At 38.3% G+C, this 21,378-nt stretch overlaps 1 protein-coding gene across 1 annotated transcript in view; it reads left to right on the plus strand.

The window, feature by feature from the left end:
* The first annotated feature begins 441 nt into the window (after positions 1-441).
* The window catches only part of ARHGEF3 (Rho guanine nucleotide exchange factor 3), a 140,161-nt gene continuing 119,224 nt past the window's right edge, over positions 442-21,378 (plus strand). The window contains exons 1-2 of the mRNA XM_069812271.1: positions 442-585; positions 13,812-13,907. Coding sequence (XP_069668372.1) covers positions 551-585; positions 13,812-13,907 — 131 coding nt within the window. The 5' untranslated portion in view covers positions 442-550. The remainder of the gene's footprint in view (positions 586-13,811; positions 13,908-21,378) is intronic.

Here is a 21,378-nt window from a genome sequence, read left to right on the forward strand (position 1 = left end):
TTGCTGTTAATCTCGTTTGAGATTGTGGTGCCGTTTGCCTTTTTTTGGTCGGTCTTCTTCCTCAGCGGTTTTGAACACCAACGAGGCGGTGGGGCGGCACAAACCGCGCAAAGCCCGCGGCGAGGGTCTTCGGTGCCCCTTCCCACCTCCGGGGAAGAAGCAGAGGCCGGTCGGGCCACCGCTGCGCGGGCAGCTGCCCCGGAGCCGAGCGGCGGCACCTCGCCGAGGGGCGTTAGTTCGGAAGGGAGCCCCGAGGAGGGGAGCGGGGAAGGGGGGCGCCGGGCGGGGTGGGTGGGCGGAGGCGGGCGGCAGGCGGGGCGCGGAGCCGCGGGGCGGGCCTCGGCCGGCGGAGAGGGGCGGGCTCCGGCTGCGGGGGGCCGGCACGCACCAACACCGCGCCTCCTGCCTCCGCCTCCCCTGACAGCCGCCCGGCCGGCTCTGGACCCCCCCGCCGCGTCCCGCCCGCTAACGGCTCCCCGTGCCCAGCCCCCGCCGCCCTTTCTAGCCCCCGCCGCTGGGTCCTCGCCGGGGCGGCAGCTCTGCGAGCCGCATGCCGGGAGCCGAGGAGGAGCAGGAGGGTGCAAGGTAAGGTGCTGTCGCTTGCATCGGGGCTCTGCTCGGGGCCGGGAAGGGAGGCGGCTGCCTGTCAGAGCTGGAGGGGCTCGGCAACCCCCCCCCCCCCCCCCCCGGGGCAACCTGGAGGCGGCCAGGCTTGGCGGGCACGGAGAGAGGCGGCCGTGACGGGGCTGTCCACAAAGGTTGCATTGTGCCTCCGGGGGGACCCGCCGCCCCTTGCGGACTCCACACGGAGTGGTCGCGGGGGTGCCCCGGCGGTTCGGGAAAGGGCTCCCGCCAGCTCCTGGGGGGGGGGCCGCACCCTCCTCCTCCTCCTCCTCCGTCTCCTCACGCCATCGCCGCCCTCCTCGCCCCGGTCTGGCGATGCCCCGGGGAGGGGGAGGCACGGGGTTCCCCACCGTCGTAGCTTTGCGCCGCCAAGGTCGGTCTGACGGGAGTCGGAGGGAGACGGGCGGGAGGGACGCGCCGCCTCAGGGCCCCCGCTCTCCGCTCGTGCCCGGCAGCCCTGTGAGGGGCCCTGAGGCAGCGGGGGCGGGGGGCGACGGTTGGAGACGGCGGGCTCTTGACCCGCTTCCTCTGAGGGCTCAACAGCCCTTCTGGTTTTGCTCGTTTATTTTCTAAAGGACTTTTAATATTTATTTAGGGACGAATCTCACACGAGTGCCAGTTTAGAAGGAGGACCCCATGAAGGAAGGGCCGAAGTCCCAGGTGCCTGTTGCCTCCTCTGAAAACCCCAGTTGTTACTACAAATAAGTTGCTCCCCCAGCTGCTTGTTTGGCTTGGCGAGTAAGAGAGCGGCTCTGCCGGCCTCCGGTTTTCAGCCCTTCCCTCCGCTCGACACAGCCTCCACCTTGGGGGAGGAGGTGGTGGAGATTTGTAGGCGAAAGGAAAGTGGAAAAAACAAACACCGAGCGTAATTACTTACACTTGGGAAGTCAGTTACAGCAGACTGAATAGGCTGTAAAGGAGAGAAAACGCTAATTAGCATGGCACGGATCACTGCCTGAATTATTTAAATAGTTAATGCTGGTGAAGGCCCGTGTAGGTGAAAACACGGTAAGGTTGTTCGGGGCTGGCGCCGGGGTCGTGTTGCAGTGCCAGTGTTTTGCCAGTTATCTTAGTGATGTGGTTGGCAGTGACCAGAGTTTGTGATTGACTGAGGAACCACTTACAGTAATGCAAGAAATCCAATTTTGGTACTTGATATCTTTTTTTTTTATATATATATATGGTTTTTAAATCTTGTGAATCTATAAACATTCATGTATATCTTTTCTGTGTGTGCATACATATATTAATATAATTTATAGTTAAATGTTATCCTTTAGTACCTTGTGTACTATATTTTCATAGTGAAAGGACAGAGAAAATTCCTTCATCCTCAAACATTTGTCATAGAATTAATTTGGTTAATTATCCAATTCTGTAGCATCTACAGAGGTCTGCTGAGTGCAACACAGCTGTTGCACATCTGTTATCACAGATAACGAATGCTGTTATCTGTACAGAATCTGAATTCAGAATAGAAGCCATGGGATTTGGAAACAAATAGGATTAAAATACTTATTACAGAATAACAGGTTTTGCAAAATGTAGGTACGGGAGTATGTGGAATGGAGCTGCCCCAGTGTACATGAAATAAGGGAATGCACAGGAATATCTTTGGCTTGTCATTTAGTAGATTTAGCCCTTTTATTTGGAATTTTTATACATGACTTGCTACCTGTTCTCAGTAAATATTTATCACCTAGTTCTAGTGACCCCCCCCCACATTGTTTTGAACAGAAATCCCATTTAATTTTCCATGAGAATTGCGCGTATCGGTTAGCAATGTGACAAGGCCTTGTGACCCATGAAGACACTGTAACATTCAGTATCATTCGCTGCACATTTTCTCAGACCTCCGCTGTGTTTTGAATAGTGCACTTCTTCTCGGGACTGCTTTTGTGTAGCAGTTGTTCTGGCATGATTCCAAGTTGTGGGAGTGCTATGTGTGCATGATTTGGAGGTGTATTATGTAGAGTTGCTTCCAGCAAGTGGCCGGTGAGACCACATGTCCTTAAACAAAAATCTGGTTTGTTTTGCTGTTCATGAATTGAAGGGGGTGATACCTGATTCTGCTCTGCAGTTTGTATGTAATGTCTTAATATTGACTCAGGAGCTAGTTTTCCCATGTTGAATCTTTTGCTTTAAGTGCTAAAGAAAATTAACCTGACCTCTTAAGTTCTGTTTATGGTAGCATTTTATTTTTCAGTATTTTAGGTTTTTGAACAATCTCTTTTGACGAAACATAATTTTTCAGGGTGTTTTTGTGAAAGCATGTGCCCACTGCTACAAACGCTGTAATAAATGCATTTAGAATCTTTTTTGGAGTGCTTTTTGTGTGTGTGTGTATTATATTGCAGACACTGTATACTTGGTTAAGTGTGATGTGCATTTTGAAAAGTAATTTGTTAGAGTTGCCATTTTCTTCCTGTGTAATATGTAGGGAAACTGGCAAATGATATGTTTAGTGGAAAACTAAAAGACTTGGGGTGCTATAAATCATACTATTGATTTATTTTGTTTAACGTAGTCTCTTAATGTTTAATTTAATCAGTCCCTTCCTGTTATTAGTTTATTAAATCTTGGGGACATAAGCATTGCAAGGTCACATAGGATTTACAGATAAATTCTAGTACTTATAGATAAATAAGTAAATGTAGTACTTTCTAATCTGTGACTTTGAAAGAGCCTGAGCAGAGCAGCACTACATTGGAATAAAAGGTGGAAACAGGTGAAAATACTTGAACTTGCTGGACAAAGAAGAGTCTTGAAATTTTCATGTTTGCATCTATATTTATTGGCTGGAAAAAATGTTATCTCTATGTACCTAATATTTTGTAGGTCCTATAAAAGTCCCTTTGATTTTTTTACCAAATTGTGCCTCTCAGCTTGTGAGGGTGTGTTGCAGATTTCAATTGTCCGAGTCATGTGACATCTGGAATAAACAAATAGCTATGGTCTTGCACAAGTCTCTTAAGAGCATGGAGAACTACTGTAGTGTAGTAGGTAAATAACTGAAAAATAAAGGACTCAGTAAATGCACTCCAGTAATCTGTGATTAGCAAACATCTCCTGCTTTGCTTTTGACTATAATAGCTGCAAAGTAACTGTTCTGAAGTAAATAGTTATACAGCATGTAACTTGTGGCCTCCATCCCCAAATGTAACATAGAGGATTTAAAACCAAACAAAAGATGTTTTCCCATCTAGTGTCAACCAGGGTTGAACATGAAGTGATATGCTGTCAATTATGGAAATGTAAACAATGATTAACTTGCAGGTGCTCGACACTGTACAGAATCCAGCTGAAGTGGTTAGCATGCTAATGGATCAGGCTGTTAATATCTAAACACAAGGGCATATGTACGTGCATGTTTATTTACTTCTTCCTAATCACATGCCTGATGAGTAGTCTAAGGATTTCAAATCTGAGTAAGTGTGCTGCCATGGGTATATGAGTTACTTCAAAGTAATATATGTCTGATACAGACCGCTGCTGAAGGTGGTACTTGAAGGCATGGCCAGTAGTGAAATCCAGTAATCTCCTCCCCAAAAATTGTTTCAACGGAACAAGAAGTAGGAGCTTTACGTTCTTTACAATAAAAGAGTGGGTTTTTTTGCTTTTCATGTTAAATCATTATATATACAAACAGAAATGGTAATGTTATGTGACTAGAAAGGTGCTCTGTACTGCTACTGATGTTTTTCCTCTCTCTATAGGATTAATTACCCTGACAGTCATGCAGTTCCCCTCATAACTCTACAGGTGTAATCAATGTGTGGTACAACTTGTATTCAAAAAGGTTTACTGGCTTTTATGCCACTGAAGCTTGCATAAACTTGGAAAGTTGGCAGGAGTTATCTGGACTTCAGTGGTTTCTGTAGAGCAAGAACAGCTGCTCTGTTGCTATAATTTCTCAAACATTTTAGTTGTTAAATAGAAGTACAGCTTTCATTAGTTTATTTTAAACACTTCAGTGTTTTTTCCAAAATAAATTTTTTGGACTATAGGAGAAGAGTATGTCCATTATGCTGTCTGTACTGTATCAGGAATCCTACTGATTTTGTTTTAAATATTACAGTGTGTCTAGCTAGTGTTCCCTCATAAGGTTTTGTCCGTACCATCACCTTTGTCTTGAAGACAACAACCAGCTATTTGGACAGCACATGTTTTGGGGTTGGCTGACTGCTTCTGCTTGTATACGGCCTTAACTGATGCATCCAGATAGCTGGTGGTTGGGAGAGGTTAGAAGCATGTATGAATTGCAGTACAGTGCTTAAAGCCACCACGTTTGTATTGACACAGGCTGTGATGAGTGTATCCCAAACATGGTATCCCTCTGTAGATAGTGAGGTTCTTATGTGAGTATGAGCCTTAAAATACTTTGCCTACAGAAACAGATGCTGTCAGAATTAGCATTTGTTGATGCTCCACAGATAAGTAATTTGTATCCTAGAAAAAATTCTCTCAACCAAGTCAATTACTGTGTGGAGGGGTGATCTTGCAAACTTTCCCATGTAGGTTTGGGTTCTGATTCTGCTTAGTCTTTACAGCTTTTCAGCTGCAATTGCTGAAAAGAAGATAATTTTAGGACAATACGCCTTTTTGTCTGCCATTCAAATCTATTAAATAACCAAGAAAAATAAATGCAAACCAACTAGACGAACTTCAGTGACTTATTAAACTGTGCAGCAATCCTGAATGAAATAATCACGGTTATTAAGATAGTAGGCTGAAAGGATCATAATTTTAATGTTAAGGAGGAAATGTGATGCCCTTCCAGGCAGATAAAATTTTGAACTTGCTACAGTTCCCTGGCAGTGATGATTCTGATAAAGGGGAAATGGGTTGTGTTTGTCTCAACTGTGGTGGTATTTCTCTTGGGTTTCATTTATTCTTAATGTATTTTTGTTGAGGATAAACCCCTTTGTCATGAGGGAGGCAGGAATGTATTGAAAGGAAGAGAAGAATATGAAAAAATGTGGCAGTGGTTACATTAATTTTACACTGGGCATGCATGCTGCATCTCTTTTTTTTTCTTTTTTTCTGAGTCTGTCATTAGCATGAAAAAGACTTAAGTGCTAGTTTCAGAAAATTCCTCTTTTTTGTTTAATAAGTTGTCCCTTAAATTGGTTTAGCTTTGTATAGCCCTTCTAATATTCTTTACAGAAATAGCATAGTTATTTATTGGAAATAGTTTTCCCCTAGATAAAAATCTAGATTAAAAAAAAAATCACGGAATCTTTGTGTTTGTCATTGTTACAACTTTTGAGTAACAACTTTGTGCTTGCTTTCAAATTCAGAAGTTTGAGGAGGATAGAGTTAAATTAATCTCAGAAATTGCTAGCTGTATGAGTCACTAAATTGGGAACATAAATACTCATAATCTTTGGAAAGAACCTCTCAACATTGTTTTGCTGCATAATGTCAGCTGCAAAACACAATACAGTATGTTTAGCTTAAAAGTAGTTGTATTTGCATTTGAAATCATAGTTTATGAAAAAGTTTTTGCCCCTTTTTGCTTGTCAAACTGACTGAAGTCTAACACTGAGTCTGTAGTAGGAGCTAGATTATTACTGTTGTGTTTTGTTTGCTTGTTTGTTGAAAAGAAATAAAAACTTGGAGAGGGGGAAAAGGGTAGAGAAAAGGCTAGTGCTGAACAATTCTCATTGCATGCTGATAGAATGGATAGGTTGCTTTGTTTACTGTGTGGTGCTGAAGCCAGATACTTGAAATAGAAACATCTGGATCTTTTAGTCCAGAGAGAAAGAGATTTGTCTGAGAATGACGTATGTAATTATAACATCAGTGACAAAAAATTCCTTGATATCTATTTACGTTGAACAGAATATAGTACTTGGTGTTCTCGGTATTCTGCTTAAACAATATATTTAATTTTTTGTGTGCACCTTCTGTATTTTAAACCTTCTGTTTAAAATGTTCTGTTCAAGTCTTTGCTAGTGTTTCACAATGTTAGATTTTTTTCCCCGATCAGATAAGAGAGATTTAGTTGTGTGTCATTACTAAGACACAGAGTATTGAAACACTAGGTTACTTTTTTTTTTAAATTGATATGGCAATCAACTGCCATCCCTAAAAGCTCCTAAACATTCCCTATTCCCCTCTACACTGCTAAAGTTTGAGTTGAAACCACTAAAAGACTCAAAGCTCCTGATAACTTTGCAGGTTGGACAGTGTTGATGAGTCCTTGCGCTTCTATTCTTTATCGCAGTCATATACAGTATTATATAATATGCTGATACTCAGGATAGACTAAACCAGCAGTCTGAATTCTTTCATAACTCATTTTTCACAGCAATAACCAGCTCAGGAAAATCTGTGTTTGTATTTTGGGAATAAAACATGTCCATGTACCTGCTTGTGGTTTCCACGATGCTGATGTCTTACTATATAAACATATTTAAACAGTTCAGAAAGATGTCCGAGTTGTAACCACATCCTCTCTTTGATGCTGGTAAACTTCTCCATGTGCTTTCATGAAGGTGATGCAAGATGAATTGTAATGTAATTGGTTGTCTTCCTTTTCTTTTGGTAATTTTTTAGGGAAAAGAGCCAAGTCTTGGTAAACTAAAGGCCTAGTCCTATTGAGAACAGTGTCTCATAAAAGGCTGTATTTCTCCAGCATGGAACAGTATTCCATGTCAGTGCTCTGGCCTGGTACGAACTTGTATTTATTTATTTAACTGTTGTCTTTTACCTTTTAATCTACTTTGTGCTGACATTAAATATAACATTCATGCTATTTCAAAAATAAACATTGTCTTTTATATATGGCTGGATAGGCTGTCTATAGCAAGTGTATGTGTATGGGAGAGGGAGCCAAACGATATTTGCTGTGAGACAGAATCATTACATTATTTTAAAGCTTCTTCTCTATCATCTTGGAGAGTTCTGGTGGAATCACCAAATATGGAGTAAGAAGTTACGTGCAGTGCCTGTGGTTCTCTGAACTACTTCCTTCAGATATCTTGATTACACTTGTGTAAAGTACCTATATAAAACTTACCTCTGCTTCTTAAGAGGACAGAAGGTAACTATTTTTAATGAGATGCCTCAAGGACAGGAATAAAAACCCTTTCAAAAATATGTATTTTAAAAGGTCTTCCAAAACCTCATTCTTGAGTGCATCAGGTGCATTTTTAAAGACTTCAGGAGGGTAAGTAATGGTATGCCATATGGGTTCACTGAGGTCAGAACTTACTTGAAATAACCATAGTGTGTGTGAAACAAAGTTTATGGTATGCTAGGCTTGGACTGAAGTGATTATTGCAATGTGAAATTTCTCAGCACTGCCTGCTACTTGGAGTTGCAGTCAGGAGAATTATTCTTCAAGAGCTTCTTGAGTTTTCACTCTGATTTTACTGAAGTATGCTTTAGTGGTATAAAGAGGTTTGGCAGCTGCAGTATCTGAAAACCTCAGAAAAACAATTTGGATAAAAGATTGGTTTTGGTATTTGTTGTATGCAGTTAAACTTTAAAACAAACTTCATTATTTAAATCTGCTGTTCAACAAGCTATTTGCCCAAGACCGTTGCTGGTTAGGAGCTGAGTGCTATCAGATTTGAGATACTATGGGCTTGCTAACTTTGTGTGTGGAAATGTGACTTTTCAGAAAACAATACAGAAGTAAATATGTTTGTTCACTAGAAATTACAGACTTTTGTGCAGCTAGTAAGGAAATCGGCTCTTTAATTTTAAAGGTGTTACAATCATGCTTGCTAATTAGTAATCTAGTGTTCAGGTTTTGTGAGCATAAAGACTTCTGGAGAGAATGATGGTGTGTAATGCTCCTGATTTTTTTTTTTCTTTGTAGTAGATGCACATTACTATAGTGATGCTACTGCCGCCTTTTTCATTAGAAGAAATAATAGTTTCTGCATTAAGGGGTCTTGGGGATCAGTAAAGCTTTGTTTGCAGTTCTCTTTATCAACAAAATATAACAAGATATTTCAACAATGCAAAGCATTTTGGTGAAGGTAAGGAGCTGTGGGAACATGTTTTTTCAGAAGATATTGGTTATTTTTACTTCAACTGTAGTGAACAGCTGTTGAATGATACGTTGTTTTTTAACTACTGCTACTGTGAATATCTTACTTGTCTAGAGGTACCAAATAGGGAGTGGAGGCCAAGGCAAAAAAGATTTTTAGCCTGAGGATCAAAGTGTATCTACACTTTGTAACACAAGGGGCGGGGGTGGGGTGGTGGTGAGGGGGGGAAACCAGAGAAAGAAAATGGGCTTTGTGTAGGGAGTCATGATCAGCTAATACTTTCCCTTTTCTGCTAGATGTAAACCATAGGCTGGTTTGAGCCCATGGGGTGTTGTGGCTTCAACACTTTTCTTGAAGCTTCTCATTCTTTCAGTTCAAATGATCCTATAATGCTGTGCAATACTAGATCATTCCCCCCACACACCTTTATTTTTGTCTATTTAAGGGCAATTACAGAACTTCCAGAATTAAAGCTAAATATAAATGAATAAAATACACTTAAACATTACACGCTGTTCAGTTCTTGAGCTGGTGGCTCACCACTACTAGGCTTTTCTCTGCCATTATGGGGTGTAAGAATCTACACTAAGGCATATGGAATGATAATGCATCAGATGATCGAAGTTAATTATTTTAATGGAAGCATAAAAATTAATTTCTCTTAAGTTTTCTCTTAAGAGAATTTTGGGGTGCTCGCTTCCTTCTGGGTACTCTAGTATCAAACAATCTATACTCAGATGTAGAAGACTAAGTATGCTAAATTTCTGATGTCTCTTCAAAACCAGCAAGGATGTTTCTTCAACGCTGTTCCCTCAATAAGATAGTGACAGTAGTGTTAAACATAGCTGCTATAAATAAAGTCTTTGACATTGTTTTCCTATGTTTTTGTTCTCGAATTGGCTTTTACCCACTTCCTCCTGTTACAGCACAGCACGATATCTAGGAGAACACCTAATTTAAGTGCATGTTCCTTATCTGGAACACTCAAGGTTCAGTGTACAAACAGAGGATGAGGGACAGAATATGTCTGAAGCAGAGTCTCTTAATGTTCATTCACTTGCCTTGGCATCTGGCTTTAAGTTGTTAAGAGGGAAGATGATAGATTTATTTTCCTCCATCAAGTTTCATCATGTATAGTGCCTATGCCATAAAGTTCAAGTCCAAACAAGAGTTGGATGGTGATATAGAAAGAGGCACCTGTGAATAGCATATTTTTTCTGAACATTGTTCCTTTGCTTCTTGAATCACATTTAATTTTCTAAGATATTATTACTGGAGGCTGATTTCTGGGGATAGTGGTAGTATTCTGGTTGAATAAATCCTAAACCAGTATATTCCAAACAAAATTTTACTTTGCCAGTTTTAGCTTTATTTTTTTGTGGTTCACTTTGAATATAAACGATATTTTTGGAGAGTATAAGCCTTACAATAACTTAGCTTTTCTTCCCACAACAGAACAATTCAGTTTCATTTTAGACCTACTGAAGCAGTTCATGTTCACTAGAAAGACTTTCACAAAATACTCTTAATGCTTGAAAAAAGATGTCCCCTTCTACATCTTAAAATAGAAAAGGTTTTATTTTTAAAAGTTATTTATTCTGAAGAAAGAGTCTAAGAGCAGTCTGTGGCACAAAAACGAGTTGGGATAGAATCTACAGGCTCAGAATTTTTCATTGAAATGACTTTCAAGTAAGAGAAGTAGTGGTAATATTTGGTATCCATGGCTGTGGAAAGTGTAGATGGATACCAATTTTCCATTTGTCATTTAGAAACTAAAAAACTTATGGTATTTTGACAAGGCCATAAAACTTGTCAGTGATGTGGGGATCAGCTGTATAATTATTTCTTGCTCCTGGTAAAGAGTGAACTAGGACCTGTGTAGACCTGTTGTCAGGAATAGGATGACAAAAGAGCATCCCTGATGATTTTCCAGAAGCTTGTCTGACTCATTGCTGTCTGACCTCTGAAGTGTGGATGAGAACTGCTGCTGGATGGCAAAACTGAATAGATGCTTGGTCTCAAAATTTTAACAATCTCCTCCATCTCAAAAGATGAGAAAGAGGAGTATGATTTGAAGGAAACTGGGTGATACAGACAAAAAGTTGTTTAAGATGCTAGGAGTTTATGCTACAGCAGACAGGGATTACATGATGGGTATTGCTGGAGCATTGTTCATTCTTCGGCGTGGGTATAAAGTTAGAGGGATGCTTCGCACTACTTGCTCCTATCTGGAGGAAGTGTGCTCTTGACTGCTGCAGTGCAGACGACAGGAGAGGGCTGGGCAGGCATGGTGGTTTTCCTGTCCCCTTTTGTTAGTGGTAGCTGAGGAAGGATGCTTGTCCCCCATTGTATCAGCTGGCTGTTACGTTTCTCTCCTCCACATGTCCAAGTGAAGAGTGCATTTGTTTAGTTAGTGGGTGACTTGGCAGATCTCTCATATTATTGGAAACGTAGCAGTGGAGGCTGCGAGAGCATGACTCTGTGTCTTGAAAGAATATGACTCCTGGTATCCAAAAAGCCTGCTGTCTTATCCAGCATATAGATATCTTTCTGAAGATGTGGTGGATGAGACCTTGCTATCAGAATGAATAAATGCTGACCTCTTGATGCCCTCCTTTTATGTTAGAGAAAACACCAGAAGTGGATTTTTGTAAGATCCTAAGGTTGTTGAGGGGAAGGAGTACAATGTGTTACTGACATTTTCAGATATTAGACTGGGAATGTGAGGGAGTTGAGAAGTTTGACAAGATGTATTCCTCTCTGTATTACTTTATGTAGTTTCCTTTGCGGAACATGTGAGAACATAATTTGGGTTTATGCCATATTTAATTTATTTTTTGTTAGATATATGTCAACCTTTATCATCAATTGTTCACAGAAAAGTTTGTAATGCAGTAACTTTTATCACTTCTTCTGTCCTCTGCTTTTACTCTAGTTTCAGTGTGGAAGTCTCAATGCAGAGATATGTATGGAGTGTTTGCTTAGATGTTTCCAACAGTGGGGAGGGGAGTGCTGAAAACACTTTTTTTTTAGTCATACATTGAACACTTGTACTACTCTACTAATAGTTCACAAGTGAACAGTAGAAGTTGTAGGTTTTTTTTTTTCCTGGAATGGCAACCTTGTGGTTTTGTAATTTGAATCTTTCAGCTTCCAGCTTTGAGAATTAATGGACTGCTTAACCTTCCCTTGAACCTTTGATCTTACTTGTACTAGTGACTGTAAGAGGAGGTAAAACTCTTATTGGCATAACTTGCATGATCATTGAAGCATCTGGGCTTTCCCAATGTAGGGTAGAAATTCATTACCAAAAGAAAAGTTTTAATTTGCCCTGTCAGGAAACTGCTTCCTGAAAGAGGAGAACTTTGCAGAAGATGTTGTGAGTATGGACTCTTACATTGTTGCTTCAAAACATATTTAGGAACAACTCCTCTCTTCCTGTGCTATTATAGACTAGAAGCAAGTAATAATTTAACTTTCAACACCTGCTGCTGAGCCACTTCTAGAATTACTAGTTTTTTGGGTGAGTTTGGTGGTTTTGTTTGTTTGTTGTTGTTGGTTTGGTTGTGGTGGTGGTTTGTTGGTGTTTTTTTCTTTTTTTGTTTTTACACTTTTGATTTTTTTTTTTTTATTTTTTGAAGTGATCCAACTTCAGAATCAGGAGTAAATTTGAGGTCAGCCACAGATCCAAAAAGAGGTGATCTGGGTAACACTCTCTGTTCCTGCCCTCACAGAGGTGAGGCTTTTGTTCTCCCTTTCAGAATAGTTTTCTGGATCTTGAAAACAAGATTTCAAAAAATAAATTTGCTCAGAAACAGACTGTGCAGAATTTTTATCCCCTTCTGTTATAAGGGGTGTAAAAAACCCCGCAAAATTAAGGACCTGTTTTTCTAAGACCATTCTGTTTTCTCTGGAATGGCAGTGCTGCATGCTCTTCACAGCAAAGGGCAGGCAAAAAAAGTCCAGTCAGCACCAAATTTTGGTTGCTGATTTTGGGACTTCTGTCAGATAAACATTCTTGCTAGGGCTGTTTATCTACTCCTGCATGGAGAGAATTTTGATACAAAGATTGGTGTTCTCTTCAAAGTACTCATTTTGTGAAAATTGGCCTAATCTGCCTGCCATTGATGGGACACATGCATTGTGCTCAACTTTTCATGCTGTCCATGACTGTCATGTCAAGATTTTGACACAGGTTTCACACAGGTTAAACCAGCTTTGTAATGGTTCTTTATACCTGCTTGCAAAAAGCAAGGAATTATTATCTTGACAAGCACAGTCTATTTTCTGGTTATGTTCTAGTAGATATTAATTAGCATACAGTTGAACCTGTTCTCCGTTAATCAATTAGGTCTTTGTGCTGATCAAAATAGAAACCAGGTGTCAAATCAAGTAAAGTAAGATGACTTTGATGGCTAAAAATATTTTTTTCCCTCTCTCTTAAAAGAAAGGGGGAAAAAAAGCTGTAGGTGTAAGAAGTTCCATGTTAACATTGTGGATCCTGTTACCAAAAAATAAACTTGCCTTACATAGAGACTTCATTTGTTCTTACCATGCAAGTCATTTATGTGAAGCACCTTTGGCCATATAGACCTTTTGGAAGTTTAACTTCAGAATTGCAATGGCAATAGCCAGCACTTGGAATATGTCTGTGCTGTTTTTGGGAGTGACTTAGCCATGAATGAATTGTTATTTTCTGCAAATCAGCAAAGTATGATCTTAAGTTATTAAATTATGGATCTTAAGTTATTAAAATATGCTAAAAAGCTTCTGTAAATCTTTACATATGAGAAATAGTAATTTTCTCTCCAATGTTGTGTGGATCATTCCATGGCAACACTAGCTGTGACTGCTGGTCTGAATTAACATAACTGACACTATGCATAGCCCTGGATACAGACTTGCTGACATCAACTCTTTTGGCATGTATTCAGAAAAGTAAACAAAAGACGATCAGTGTTGAGTTTGGCATAACTAGCAAGTCCACGAAACTGCCAAATCCTTCTCAATGTGTTCATCCAATTAATCCCATTGATTTAGGACATTTACTTAAGTGAGCAAAACATACTGTATTTGGTCTTAAAAGTTCTTGTCTGAAAGTTTTGGTTTTCAGGTGAATTAGTAAACACATTCTTCACTTATGTTACATTTTTCATGTTTTTTAATGTTGTTCCTTTGTAGAAAAAAAATGAATTCTGACAGCTCAGCACTTACCATGAGTAGCCCTGCTGTAATAAATCAATGTGCCAGAGGAGGAATGGAAGAAGATAAAGTTTGGTAAGCTTTACTTCTACTTTTCTAAGAGGTCAGTAGACAGCAGTATTGGGAGATGTAGTTTTAAAATTAAGTAAAAGAATTACTTGCTATAAATGTTTGCATTAATTTTGCATTTTTTAACAACAGAGAAGGAAAAAGGGAAATAATTTCTTATTTTGGTTTTGAATTTTTAGCAGATGACCATGGAACAGGGTGTCATGGGGGATGGGCAAGGGAAAAACTCCTGTTCACTTCAGCAGTGCACCAGTTGTACTCATGGAATCTTTCACATATGGCAAATGTCTTAATCTCCCAGTGCTGTTTCTATGCTTGTATGATGCTATTACTAGTACCCTTCAGTACTCTGCAGGCTTGTGGAATCCTGAAATTCACACCCTTGGAGACATTACGAAGTCAAATAGTTTCTACTTTTTATTAAAAAAAAAAAAAAATTTGCACTGGAGAAAAAAAATACTACGCAGTTCAATGGTAGGTGTGGACAAATGCTTACGACTATTTCAGCTGTGTTAATGAGAGCCTTTTATTGAGAGCCTGTTGATTTTTACTTGCTGTTGTTCACTGGGGTTTAGCTAGTGTTTTGTTACATTATTTATCATGTAGAAAACAACCAAATAAACTCATGACAGGAAGCATGGCGCTCATGTGGACAAAAAGCGAACTTACATTGTTTTTTGTAGTCTGAGAAATACTCTTGAAAAGGTAAAGAATTAAATATTAGTAAATGAATGTTATACTTCCTGCTGGATGCATGTCAGGAAATCACGTAGACTTTTTATGTGGGATTAAATTAACAGCATCATAATAACTGGAAAGTATTCTACTATTCCTGGAATATCCTCAAAGCTAGAAACAAAAATCTTTGGATGAAAGGGCTGGATGAGGAAGACTTGTGAGCTTCCCTCCAGACTCCCAAATCTAATGAGGGGTGGGGAATTGTCACATACTATTCCTTTGTTTGATGTTTTTACTGTTTTTTGTGCTGCTTGTGGTATTGAGCAATATAATTTCATTTTTTGCATGGCATTTCTTTGTAATGCTTCATGGCAATTTTTGGTAATGTTGACTACAATAGTGAGAGAGTACAATTTATGTTATCAAGTATTAGAGTATCATGAATAAATGATATGTTGTTACAAATGTGTAATTGACCTTGGGGATAGTGGTGGAAAATACAAGCATTTACTTGTCTACTAGTCTTTGATTTGCTTTTGGTCATGTCTGTCCCACTCTCCCCGACCCCCACAAATTCTTGACTATTTTTTTTTTTGTGTACACTAATCTACAATTTCTTTGACATACATTCAGTCATACTGGCTAATATTTTTAATCACTGCCTTCCTGCAATTCTTCATTAAATTAGGTTAGAGCAGAGATAGTTCTCCAGGAATTAAATACATCTTTTTATTTAATATCCTAGGATGCTTAGGAGTTATAATTAGGAGATAAAATAGATTCATTTTTTCAGACATTGTAAAATTACCTTGGTATTTGAGGTTAAATAAATATCCACAATTCCAAATGCTCATCTGCAGGAGCAGACATGCTCTCGAAGTCCCTCTGTTGTTGCTAAGCCAAGTTATTCAGTGTGTCACTGAGATGCAGAGAATTGTTTCACATTGTAGGATTAGTTTAATGCAATTTACATGGCACTTGGAAATAAAGATTTCTATAACCTCTAGAGTATTCACACTGACTGTATACTCACCACAGTATACATGGATGTGTATGCTTGATAAATATTTTCAATCAGTAAGATAAATATGAAATGAAAATTTTAAATTAGAATATAACCTTGTAGACTTTGGCTATGAGTAAGTATGTGACAGCTTATGAGAGTGCTAATTGTGGCAGTAGAAACTTGGACTGAATTGTCTTGACATTGAAGTGTTTATTACTGAAAGATAAATTGATGAACACTTCAGTGGATAAGGTTATATTGAGATTTAACTCTTCTGTGGGCAGAGAATAATATATGCTGTCATAGGTTTTGATATCCTTTTATATTTAAGTACCATGTATTAGGTTATAGAAGTGGTATAAAGAGCCAGGTTATCTCTTCATGTAAATTGTGGGGCCTGTGCTGAATTACAAGGAGCTAAAAATAACCCAACTTCAGCTGTGCTTCATATATTCTTAAATGTGTTTGAACCTGTATATCAACCAAGAATATCACTTTTGTTAGCTTCTTATTTTGTAAACCACAATCTTGTTTGTTAAAAAGGGCATCATGTTTGCAATCTGTGGAATTTCAGTTGGGTTTTTGATGTGAGAAGCTGAATAGCAGTCTGATGCATGTCTGGTGTCATGAATGCAAAATGTGGCCAATGTGAATTCTTTACTATCTGTGACTCAGCTATTACTCGGTAGGTGCAGTAAATAAAATGGTGAAAATTTAATTTAGATTTATGTGGAATATATTTGAAGTTTGCTAAAAAATTTATTTGCTTGGTATTGTGGGGTTTTGTGAGTACTAGACCTGAACAAACATTTTCTCAGCCTAATAAAGTGCAATGTTGCACTTTGTTACTGCATCATGCATTTATTATTGTTATTTTCATAGTCTGATTCTTGAAACATATTTACTTTCTGCTGTGTTCTCAATTGTTTTATTTTCATGAAAATGTGACTGCTGTTAGTCATAGCAAGATTAGGAATGTATACTATTAAAAGTATGCAGTGACAGTGTAAATTATTCAATCAAGTCAAAAGTCTCCACAGAGCAAAAGCTCTGAGCAAGACCTTACCTAGCATTTAAACATCACTTACGATGCATGTAAAAGGCTTTGATGTTGCCTAAGGTCAGCCCCCCTAGAAATAGAGGGAAGAGTAAATAATTGTCTGCTGGTGATTTTTACTTGGAGCCAGAAGACAAAAGTTCTTAATTTTTTTCCTTGACTAAATTATTACTAAAATGTGAGCAACAGGTAGATACACTTAATACCAAGGACATTAATATTATACAACAAACTTGTGGTAGAATTATCCACATAACCTTAGTATATGGTGAAGTTTTCTCAAGTGCTGTAACCAAACTTGCATGCATTGTATGAATGTTGTGTATATTCCTCAGTGAAAGCATGGTGCATTTGTTCAGGTGATAAGTGTAAATTGTTTTTGTCTTGTCCCATTCCTTAAAGTTGGGATCTTTTATATATTTATACTTTGTTTATAAATTGTAAGTGATGTTTTAATGGCTGCCAGTCAGTATTTTATTCTAATAAACTACCTACTGCATGGTATCCTGTTTTAAATAAAGCTGCCTTAAATACTTTTGGCATGATGTATTTTTATATTGGGGATAGATTAGAGGATAAATTATGAAATGGAAATAGTTCACCAATTTACTTTCTCCCCTTTTATAGATGATAGTGTAACTTTATAGAAGACAAAGTATACTAACCGTACAGTACTAACTAGCTAGAATTTTGAAGTTCATGGACAGGAGTGCAAGAGGGAAGAACTCTAAATTTCAATCTCCCAAAAATGCTAATGGGTATTGCGAATTTCATGGTTTAACTACTGACTATGAAGAGGACATCTGAAACCTTATCTGCTTTCTTTCTCTAGAGCTAATACCAGAAAAAGAATATAAACTGATAAGATATGAAAAGCTTGTAGAAAAAAACAACCAAAAATATAAAAAATATCAGCTGTTCCTCGTTACATTGTGTAGACATTTACAAATTCTGCCATTCCGTTTCATCAGTGGTTTGTATCTGCGTAGTTTAGTACTTCTACAAGATAAAGTTAATTGAATTCTCAAATTTGCAATGCTTCAATTGCTTTTTTCCCCTCCAACACACATAATATTACAGCAGCAAAAAAATGTTAGTAGTAGTACAAGCATGACTGCTGTAAATGTCTGATAACTAGAGGGCACCACAGCAGAGTTCTTGTGTGAATCAAATTAAGCTGTTCTTGATAAGCAGGATTACTGAGAAATTTAGCTGATACTAATCAGATGTTAGGACCATTCACTATCTGAGCTAGTATGCAGCAGCAGTTGAACAAATAAAGGCTTGAGAGCCTTGAAATTCTAGAAGCTACCAATTTGGCAGGTTCTCAGTTTCCTAATGTTGAAAATTGCAAGAAAGGAACTAAAGATAAGGGAGCAAGTGGGAACTGTGTCAATTCATCTATGCTTACTATGAAAGTAGCTGGCTGGCACGTTGTTTTTCAAAACACATGTGCAGGGGAATTGGAAGTTTTCCAGTTTTTGTTATTGTGTGTGGGTTTATAACGTGCTTCCTCTGGGTTGGATGAAATCTTGCTAGTCACTTCTTTATCTTTTTACATAGGATTAAGTGAGGAAGTATTTCAGCTTTTTAAAGCTAATAATTGAAATTTGGGGTTCTGGATCTCTTCCATGGGTTTGTGGTGCTTTGGCTTTCCATTTCTGTCTCCAAATACTCTGTCATGTTGCTTACTGTGACAGTGTTAGAGCAGATCTCTCTGAAAACTACCTTTGTCTGTCATGAGGTCTGAAGAAATTAAATTATAAATTTTAAAACTAGCCAAACAAGCAGTTATATGTGGACTCTAGTGCATTCTGTCTTTGTATTTATGACTTGACTTAAACTGAGTTTGGGGACAGAAATGTCTAAATTGTTCCTGTTTGTTCTTTGTCTTCTGCTGTAACAGCTAGGTTGTTTTTGTTTCAGCTTTCCTTTCCAATCTGAGATGGAAGTATTTTTGTTATCTATAAAGGCATGTGGGTACTGGTGCTAATCCTGGCTGAGAGAGCAGTGGCTTGCAAATAACAATGTTAAGGATCTTATGTGAAAACTTTTATCTGGAATCTGTCATTTTTTGAGTTATGTGTTTCATCAGGGTGGAATTACAGTCATGTTTCTGCACTAAACTTTAATAGAAGAATAACTTGCTTTCTGATCAATTTATTGTAGAAATTGACAATTTGTAACTATTATTTTTGGTGACTTTTTGGGGAAGGGGGAGCTATTGAAACTCCAGTCTGTATAGTAAGAAGACAAACTTGGATACTGAATTTGGGTATTACAAAAATAAATGTCACAACCAGCTCCATAATTGCATACATTGAAAGAGAAAAGCTTACTGTCATATCTTAATGTAAATGTATCTAGGGTGCAGAGAGATTGTTAGGATCTGACTCCTAACATTGGCTGGTGTGATGCATGGCACTGCTGCTTGGCATGCAGTGTGGCTGGGCAGCCCTTCTGATGAGATTGGGTCAGCCATCTGCCCTATGTACAGCTGTGTCCTCATGCCTAAAACACAATCTCTGCAGGATCATGCCTCAACATTGTCTCACAAAGTTGAAAGAGCCTACTTTTCTTGCTCATTATTGACATAACAGTCCTTCTAGCTCACCATTGTCTGTATGAGGACTAGATACCATTACAGCACATTGCACCGCTCCTATTTAAAGGGATATTCTAGAAAAGGGGCACAGAATGGTAACTATGACCATCTTTTATGGGGCTGTCCTCAGAATTCTAGAGGCTTATCCTGTAACTTCAGTATGGTTGAGATTTCGAGGCAGGAAAGAAAGAAGTACAATATGGAATCCCTGAGATTCAGGGATATATGAACTACCTACTTTCCCTTGCACATCTGGCTTCTGCAATTCTTAAAACTAGACCAGCTCTGAATAGAGGAAAGTTGAATGCAGCAGTGACTTTATGGTTTGTTCCCAGGCATATATTATGTATATAATCACATACTCATTCCTTTAGTCAAGTATGTGCTGTTACCTCTGATAAGAAAAACATAAATATTTGCCAGAAATATTAAGGAGTAAAAAGTTGTGTACCACTCTGTGTTCCCAAAAGAGATGTACTTCGGGTGTTTTCCACTTCCCTTTTAATGGTCCACGTTAACTTCTGAGTTTTCTATTAAAGAGGAAAAAAACCAAAAACCCAACAGTGGTCTTCTCAGAGTTTGAGTAGGTCACCTAAGCCTATACTAAGGATTTACTTCTTTTTTTTTCTTCCAGTAGTTTAAAGTGGTGTGGTTATCCAGAATGTGGCTTCTATAAGAAAACATGGCACTTGCTGTATTTGATCATTAGAATGAGATTTTGAAACTTTTTTTCAATCACTAAGGCCTGTCAGAAGATGTGAGAGAAACAGCCATCAATAAGCAGCAAATTAGTAATTTTAACCAAAATTCTGTTTCTCCACCTTGACAATCCAAACCTTATTAAATTAAAATTACTTTCCTGGATCCTAGTTCTATATGCTTTTCTTATTTTGATTTTTTTTTTTAATATGAGTAATTAGTAATGATTTGCTGATTTAGGGATAGTTACCCAGAAAAGCTTGTATAAGTTAAAATAAATGCAACTTTTTGACAGAAAAAAAAATAATTTTTTTTTCTTAGTATTGTGACTGATGAAGATAGAGCTCTTCTTGGTTTTGGGCTTCACTGAAGCCTCACACATTGTTTGGTGCTTGGCTGTTCCTTTCCCTAGGCAAGGAACGTGGTATACTTCGGCATATAATTAGGAGCAAAGGTGTTTTACCGTTGTTGTCTTTTTTTTTAATATCATGGCCTTAGAAATATGAAATAGAACATTGTGAGTAGACACAGGAAATAATTGAAACATACCAGTTTTTTTTTTTAATCAGTAAAACATTTGCGAATGAGGCTTCACAATAATCTGGCTTTTGCAGTGAAGCCAATTTAAAAAACTCTAGCCCCTCTGTTGCCTGTTCCTATTTTCACTGTTACTTGCCACCACCTCTGTTGTGCCAGTACTGTATTTATACATTCTGTGAATTAGATTAAAATAGTTTTGGTTAAAAATAGCTTTCCCAAAACGAGATTAATTTTTTCAGTACTTTTATATGTAGCACAGCCCTACAAATAGTTGTTTGGTGCAGCTCAGACGGTGAAAAACTGATGTATGGGGTAGGACACAATGACCAAGGAAGTGGGGAGTCATAGGGTTTAACCACTTTACTAGGACTTCTTTGCCAAAACTTTTTTATCCTAAAATGGTAAAATAGTTATAAAATATATAAGGAAAAGTAATCTCAAATAAATAGACTAAATTTCATACTTATCTTCTTTAGATAATTATTTAGAAACATTAGCTTTATGAATAGAAATTTCTTTTTTATCTTTATTTTTGGTGCTGTTTCATAACTGGATGCAGTATCTGGTATGCATGTTTTCTAGGGTTTGCAAGAGCTTCATAGGTGAACATTACTATTTAAAATGACTGCAAGAAGATTTCTGGCTTCAAAAATACACTTGCAGTATGTAGCTGTCTGATCAAAGGAAAGAAGTAGGCTCATGTAGTGAGAGTATTGATTTCACTGGAGCAATATGAAGCTATAAGAATTTATAGAGCTAGCCCAAGAATGATACAGGCCTGCTTTAAAGACGTTTTTCTTATAATTAAATCCCTGTTGTCACTTTTAAGTATTGTATACAATATGTCACAAAAAAAAGTTAAAATTGATATTGTTAAAAGATACCCAGTTTG

This window comes from Haliaeetus albicilla, chromosome 24 (genome assembly GCF_947461875.1).
Source record: "Haliaeetus albicilla chromosome 24, bHalAlb1.1, whole genome shotgun sequence".
Taxonomy (NCBI): Eukaryota; Metazoa; Chordata; class Aves; order Accipitriformes; family Accipitridae; genus Haliaeetus; species Haliaeetus albicilla.